This window comes from Megalobrama amblycephala, linkage group LG20 (genome assembly GCF_018812025.1).
Source record: "Megalobrama amblycephala isolate DHTTF-2021 linkage group LG20, ASM1881202v1, whole genome shotgun sequence".
Lineage (NCBI taxonomy): Eukaryota > Metazoa > Chordata > Actinopteri > Cypriniformes > Xenocyprididae > Megalobrama > Megalobrama amblycephala.
The window spans coordinates 25709280-25717024 of NC_063063.1; the positions used below are offsets into that span (position 1 = coordinate 25709280).

General features: G+C 34.9%; 1 protein-coding gene across 1 annotated transcript; it reads left to right on the forward strand.

Moving 5' to 3' along the window:
• The first annotated feature begins 328 nt into the window (after nt 1-328).
• On the forward strand, nt 329-4761 carry si:ch211-152f22.4 (E3 SUMO-protein ligase ZBED1). The gene is made up of 4 exons (XM_048171376.1): nt 329-840; nt 1012-1110; nt 1579-1659; nt 2829-4761. Exons 1-4 carry the CDS (start codon nt 816-818, stop codon nt 4184-4186), a joined length of 1563 nt encoding a protein of 520 aa, XP_048027333.1. The 5' UTR covers nt 329-815; the 3' UTR covers nt 4187-4761.
• The last annotated feature ends 2984 nt before the right edge of the window (nt 4762-7745 follow it).

A 7745-nucleotide genomic window follows, 5' to 3' on the forward strand; every position in this document is an offset into this window, starting at 1 on the left:
CTGCGTTTAGTATCGTGATGCTTTTGGGAAACGCAACCAAGAACAATGCTTAACAGAAGACAGAAAAACATTATTATTAGCTATTTCACAATAAACAAAATGAAATAGTAGCCTACATAGTTTGTGCAATTACATTTATTTAAATTGAACGTTAAAAGTTCATATTGATGTTCTGTCAGAATTTCATTTCACAGCGCAACAGCCTGTCACTGGCAGTCCCTTATGAAAATGAACCATTAGGCTACTACAGTGACCATAGTTCAGCTAGGCATAGGCTTAGTTATTTGTAGATTTTCCATGGTTTACCAAGTAAATATTTTAACCATGTGTGAACAAAAATATAATCTAATAAACTGCAATTAAGGCATATTGAATGTTAAAATGCCTTTCAAATATGTTAAGTGGGTATCATAACCCATTTTACTCTTAGTAATTCAATAATTGAATAAATGTTAAAAATCTGTAAGTTCATATTAGAGGTATCGTATCGGTATCGATATCGGCGATACTGGCCTTGAAATCAGTATCGTATCGAAAACAAAATAAGTGGTATCGCCCTTCCTTCTAGAGTCTTTATATGCCTATACAGTGGAGATTCAGCTGCTGGGACGTTACTAAAGGTGTAACCATAGACATTGAATGTGATTCACAACAAAGACTTCCTTACGTCAGACACGGTCAGGTGGCAGTTATACACACCTACATATTCAAATTAACTTTGAAGTATCTGGGCTGAAATGAAACCTAAATTACTGAACGTAACTCCGTCTTAGCTGTGTGACACTCGGCGAGTTGCTCCCAAATTATCCAGAAACATGGGCAAAAAAAGGGTTCACTTCGGTAAGTAGCCTATTGTTTTTTGAAAAATTGTTACTGGAAATATTTTAACGTTAGGCTAATTTAAACATAGCCCAGGTCTACTTAAATGCACATTTTATTGACACTTTGGCAGTATCAGAAGGTTAGCTGGCTCTAATGTGATTACAAATGTGTTGTTGTTGTTACCTCTAGCAAATGGTCTCCACAGAGGAAACAGACATTTGCCCAAAGACACTTTCACACCTCTTCCTTATAGACGTGTGTACGGACGACAGAGGCCTTCAGAGAAGGGTAATAAATGTTTCAGAAACTTTTTAAAAAATGTTTTTGAGTGTCATAGCCTATAATGTACGCCGTTCGGTAACGCCTTTCTTCCATAGCCTACTGCTCAAAATCTCTCTCACAATTGCGTGTTTACATACATTACGTCGCAATTGTGAGAGAGATTTTGAGCAGTAGGCAGAAAAAAAATCGGTTATCTTTTGAAATGTTTTATTAAGCGGCAGAAATAAGCTTCAATACATCTATAAGATAAAATGTGTAGCCTATGCAATTTTAAATAACAGTATTGTGTTTTTGACAGCTTTGAGAACGTCCAGTATACTGATAAAATATGATAGTTTTATAGAATTAAATAATTGATATTATATTAAAATATATTTTCAAAATAAAATATTAAAATAAAATAATAAAAAAAAAGTGTTGCTTATTTAAATGTCTTGTGCTAATACAAAATTAATGTGTTTATGTGTTAATCAGGGAGAAAGTGTCTCCATGGTATGGCTATATGTGCTCAACAGACCTGGCCTCATAATCAGCAAGAATTACCAACACAAAGAGGTGAGGTGTAATGGACTTTTCTAAGTTTACATTTACATATATGCATTTGGCAGACATTGTATCCAAAGCAACTTACATTGTATTCGAGGTATACATATTTTATCAGTACTTGCTTTAACTGTTAAAAAAAAAAAAAAAAAAAAAATCCTGTTAAATTTATAGTTAAAAAACGGCAGCTGTGGTTGCCAGAAATTTACAGTGAAAAATATGGTACAAGTTTTACAAATTTAACTTAATTTCATTAAATTATATAATGTTAATTTATCAACCTATTGAAGTACCAATATGTGTTTTGCACCTTGTGGTGGTAGCCACCAAAGCACAGTGGTGATGAAAAAGTAACATGATTAATCAAAGCTCATCACAAGCAGCTTTTCCACAAGCTGAGATGGACAATACTAATATATAGAAGGTGCACATTGTCATTTACACAAACACTATACACTATCATGGTAACACACATGACATTACAACATGCAATAAACATTAATTGGTAACACTTTACAATAAGGTTCATTAGTTAATGTATTAACTAACATGAAATAACCATGATCAATACATTTGTTACTGTATTTACTAATCTTTGTTCATTGTTTGTTCATGTTCACAGTGCATTAACTAATGTTAACAAGATTTTAATTATGCATTAGTTAATGCTGAAATTAGATTAATAAATGCTGTATAAGTGCAGTTCATTATTAGTTCATGTTAACTAATGGTAACTAATGAACCTTAATTTAACAATTTAACATAAAAACCCTAATGTGCATAACTGATTAGAAAAAATGAAGAAAAACTAAGAAGAAAATACATCAAATGTGAAGTGTCACACAGGGAATTCTGGGAATTACAATTTCCGGTTTTTCACTGTAAATTATAGAATGACTTGTTCTTTTTCACTTCCAAAAACAATATTTCACTGTAAAATGACATTAAATGTATGGTTGGGTCTATTACAGTTATACACTATATATAGTACGGAAACTTTGTTAACCAATTAACTGTTTCACCGTAGAATTTTTATAGTCTTTAAAATTACAATAATTTTTTTACAGTGTTGGGAATCAAACCAACTACCATTGTGTTGCTAGCGCCATACTCTGTTTGAGCTACAGAAAAGTTCACTATGATTTCTTCATGTCTCATTTAATGTATTTGATTTTAATTAGGCCATGGCTCAAATGTCAAGACTCTGCTGAATATAATTATAAAGGACCTGCAGCCCTTAAACGCTGTGAAAGGATCTCATCTTGCACGGATTCTACAACCCTCTTTAGATGTTCCCTTCCAGATCCGAACTGAACTTCAGAACCTTTACAGGGACAAGAGGTTGGAAGTACAGAAAGCAGTCAATAACACAACTAACCTCACTCTCTCAGCTGAGCTGTGGAACTCCAGTGAGATGTTCTACCTGACAGTATCTTGTCACTTAATTAATGAAAACTGGGAACTAAAATCATACGTTTTGGAAACAGCTCATTTACTCACCGATCATACAGCAGAAAAAGCCGTAGAGCAACTTTTGAGAATTTCAAACGAATGGAACATTACAAAAAAGACCGAATTTGTGGTTACGAATGTTAACGGCATGAAGAAGGCCCATATCAACGGATGCAGATGGACCTATATACCTTGTTTTGCTTATACTCTGGATAAAGTTTTCAAAGAAACAATAATGTTCTCCGACTGGGAACCTCTGCTCAGGAAATGTCAGCAAATAGTTGCGTTTTTCCACCAAAACGAGAAAGCCTCGCAAAAACTCCAGGAGTATCGTGATTCTCTCCATCTCGAGCGAAAAGAACTGACTCAATCCTCTGGTCTAAAGTGGTTCCCTACTCTCCATATGCTGAAGAACATCTTAGTGCTGTGGCCAGCCATTTTTAAGGTTTTTGTCGACAAAAGAATCGAGGATCTTTGCCTGAACGAGAATGAAAGAAAAATAGTTGAAAACATTGTAGCAGTACTGGATATTCTAAAGGATGTCACAGAGAAAGTAGGAAAAGAAGGGTTCAGCCCCATCTCAAACATCATACCGCTTGTCCAAATGCTGCAGGAGAGGCTGAGAAACCTGATGATGATGGAGAACAGAATAGCAAAGAAACTGTCCGAAAAATGTGACTATCATATCGGCAGCATCAAGCAAAACCTTTGGTTTAGAGTTTGCACAGCGCTGGACCCGCGATACAAAACCAGGGTGCTGCGGGACGCTGGCATTGAAGATGTTACAGCAGAAATCAGGAGACACATCAGGGGAGAAACACACACTTACGACATTGAGAGTGAAGAGTCAGTCTGGCAAAAGTACTGGAAATTAACAGGAATTTCAGGGAACACACTCGAATTCTGGAAGACCAAAGAAGAGTTTCAAAAACTGGCAACGGTGGCCCGCAAGTACCTCACAGTGGTCTCCACTTCCATTCCAATGGAGCGCGTGCACCAGCCACATACATCACAGATCGTCAACAGGAGAAACTGCCTGGAGCCAGAAAATCTCAATATGATACTGTTTTTGAACAGCAACCACTGAGAGAAAAAAAACCCAGTATGTACTATATGTATAAACTATTTATAAATGATGCTTAGCAATGCCAAATACTGTATGTCAAAATGTATATATCAAAATGTAAATTCATGTAAACCTGCAAAAGTCTATCCATTCTATTTATACATCTATGAATTAAAGCTTAAGACAATGACAATGAAAACCCTAAAACGTTAAGTTAGAACGAGAAAGAACCTTGGAGGAATAAATGACCAAATTAAGAGATGATTGCTATGATTCTATGTGCTCAAAAAAGGAACATATTGAACAATATTAAGACAAATTAACAAATAGCAGATACAACTGTAAACGAAGTTCTCTATAGAGTTCAATGAAACTTTTATAGGAGTAAGTTTCACTTTCTCAAAAACGCAACCGAAACAAAAGAATAAATTAGGTAAAGCAGGTGAGCTGGAGTTAAATTTAGCACTAATTAAATGTCAACATTTGTTTATTCAAAACAACACAAATTGTGCAAAAAAGAAAGTGTGGATAATTACATTGTCATCTGAAGTGTGCAATACCACAGCAAAAAAAAAAAAAAAAAAAAAAAAACTACAGTACATGACAACTATCAGTCACCTGATGATATGGACTTACAGTCAAAGGTTTTGGAAACCACACCTCTACCTGAAGAATATAAAACCAGTAACTTATTTTTACAGCTTCTGAAAATGGCAAATATATGCAATTGGAAGCAGGATTAAAGTGGTAATGACAAATGCAGATGAGATGAAGAGAAAAATAAAAAAAAAAAAAAAAAAAAACAGGATCAGACCTCATGGGCAGCCATTTTGATAAATTAGAAAAACTATTTTGATAAATTTCTGAGGAGATACTTTAAAAAAAGAAATGTTTCAGAGTAATTGGGATATACATGCATTCTGGAAATTCCCAAAAGATGAAGACTGGTACTAACCTGAATGAAGTTGCACACAAATGTCTGGCTGTTGTGTACCGGCTGACATCTTTGACACGGAGAAAGCCAGACTCGTGGCCAGTCGATGTGGTTGCTTGGATCCAGAACACAATCTACAGTATATGATATGATGATGTTTCTAAATGGCATTTGTTATCACATAGCCTGTTTGCCATACAGGGAGTGCAGAATTATTAGGCAAGTTGATTTTCTGATCATATTTTTTTCCCAAGCACATTTTACCAATTCCAATCCACATCAATCTTAATAACTACTATTAATATTGTTTTTAATCATTTATAAGTGATATATAATTGTTCATGAAGGCTGGAAATGAAAAATGCCTTATATTCAGGTGTGCAGAATTATTAGGCAAGTTTTCTTTTACAGGCAAAATGAGCCAAAAAAGAGATTTAACTCAGACTGAAAAGTCAAAAATTATTAAATACTCATGAGAAGGACACAATACTAATGCAATACTAGAAATTGCAAAGTTAAAGCATGACCAAGGGACAGCAAAATGCTCATTGGGTCAGCGGGGTCAGACAAAAACAGGTGGAAAAGAAAAGACACGTTAACTGCAAAATAATTAAGAATTATGTGTGAAACCATCAGGAACCCTTTAGTCTCCAGCGCCACCATTTTCCAGAACTGCAACCTACCTGGAGTCTCCAGAAGTGCAAGGTCTCAGGATCTCAGAGACTTAGGTTAGCTAAAGAATCCTAAAAAATGACCCGCACTTGATAAGAATCACAAGCTGAAGTGTTATAAAATACATGAAGACTGGGTTTTTATAGGCCTTATAAACAGACAGCTTGAGAGTGACTCCTGAAGGACCAGCACCACATCCTCTTGTACCACTGTTTGAAGAATTTATCTTCCAGAATCTGGCAGTAAGTTTTGGAAGATAATTTTTAGTCCATCTCTGCAAGACAGACATTTCAGGATAAGAGATGGACTAAAAGTGAACTCAAACACCTTACTGCCAGATTCTGGAAGATAAATTCTTCAAACAGTGGTACAAGAGGATGTGGTGCTGGTCCATCAGGAGTCATTCTCAAGCTGTCTGTCTATAAGCCCTATTAAAACCCAGTCTTCATGTATTTTATAACACTTCAGCTTGTGATTCTTATCAAGTGCAGGTCATTTTTTAGGATTCTTTAGCTAACCTAAGTCTCTGAGATCCTAACACCTTGCACTTCTGGAGACTCCAGGTAGGTTGCAGCTCTGGAAAATGGTGGCGCTGGAGACTAAAGGGTTCCTGATGGTTTCACACTTAATTCTTCACCTTAATTCTTAATTATTTTGCAGTTAACATGTGTCTTTTCTTTTCCACCTGTTTTTGTCTGACCCCGCTGACCCAATGAGCGTTTTGCTGTCCCTTGGTCATGCTTTAACTTTGCAATTTCTAGTATTGCATTAGTATTGCGTCCTTCTCATGAGTATTTAATAATTTTTGACTTTTCAGTCTGAGTTAAATCTCTTTTTTGGCTCATTTTGCCTGTAAAAGAAAACTTGCCTAATAATTCTGCACACCTGAATATAAGGCATTTTTCATTTCCAGCCTTCATGAACAATTATATATCACTTATAAATGATTAAAAACAATATTAATAGTAGTTATTAAGATTGATGTGGATTGGAATTGGTAAAATGTGCTTGGGAAAAAAATATGATCAGAAAATCAACTTGCCTAATAATTCTGCACTCCCTGTATAAGATGAACATTTTTGAAGCATTAACTGATGTGTGTTGGTAGCGTTATAAACAATAATAGCTTTTTAACATTTATTTCAAGGGGCATTGTATTTAATCAAGTTGTTTTTTTTTTAAATTTAAGAACAATTTACTTCAACATTTGTATAGTCAATCAATAATGAGTGAAAATACATGCATGTACAATACATATAGGCTACATTATTCCTTATTGTGGTTTTTCAGTAGGTGAAGGAAGTAGAGAAAGGGCAACAATTGTAATTGATTTTACACAATATCCTGATAAAACATTTAAATAAATTTTTTGCATTAAAAAGAAACTAAATGACTCACAATGCACTTCTTTTTCTTAAAGTGGAATAAGATTACGTTTCAAAATTTTATCTTGATTTCCAGTCACGCTGTTCATGTAGAATGAGGCTTTACCACCAGATGGCAGTATAGGAACAGTCTGCATTTGCCATAGTGTTTTCACATTAGGTCATAAGACTGATATAATAAATATATAATATAATATAGATATTTTTTATTAAAACATTAATCTCATTTGATGTCAACTCATGGTGTCCTCACTATATAGCTCATTTTCACCTTGAACCCGCTTTCCCTAACCCAGTGTATTTCCATTCAAATCCAAAAAAACTAAGAGTGTTCATTTCAGTTTGGAAGAAACTTTGCAAAGGCCCGTTTTGGCGTACACACTAAAACGATCATTATATTAACGTCCACACCAGCGGGCGATATTCTTTTTCTGTCATCTGCCGCTTTAAATGCTCAAGCACTTAAAGCAGAATGAATTCTGATTGGCGGGAATGATTTTATAGTTCATCCAGCTGAGCCCAAAACAAACGTTCTGAAACCGATTCCGACTCCACTTTTCTTTTATATTTAGTTATTGTCTTTGGTGTG

Coding starts and splice junctions, on each gene's coding strand:
- si:ch211-152f22.4 (XM_048171376.1), top strand. CDS start 816: ATGGGCAAAAAAAGGGTTCACTTCG. Junction 841..1,011: donor CAAAAAAAGGGTTCACTTCG/GTAAGTAGCCTA, acceptor TGTTACCTCTAG/CAAATGGTCTCCACAGAGGA. Junction 1,660..2,828: donor AGAATTACCAACACAAAGAG/GTGAGGTGTAAT, acceptor GATTTTAATTAG/GCCATGGCTCAAATGTCAAG.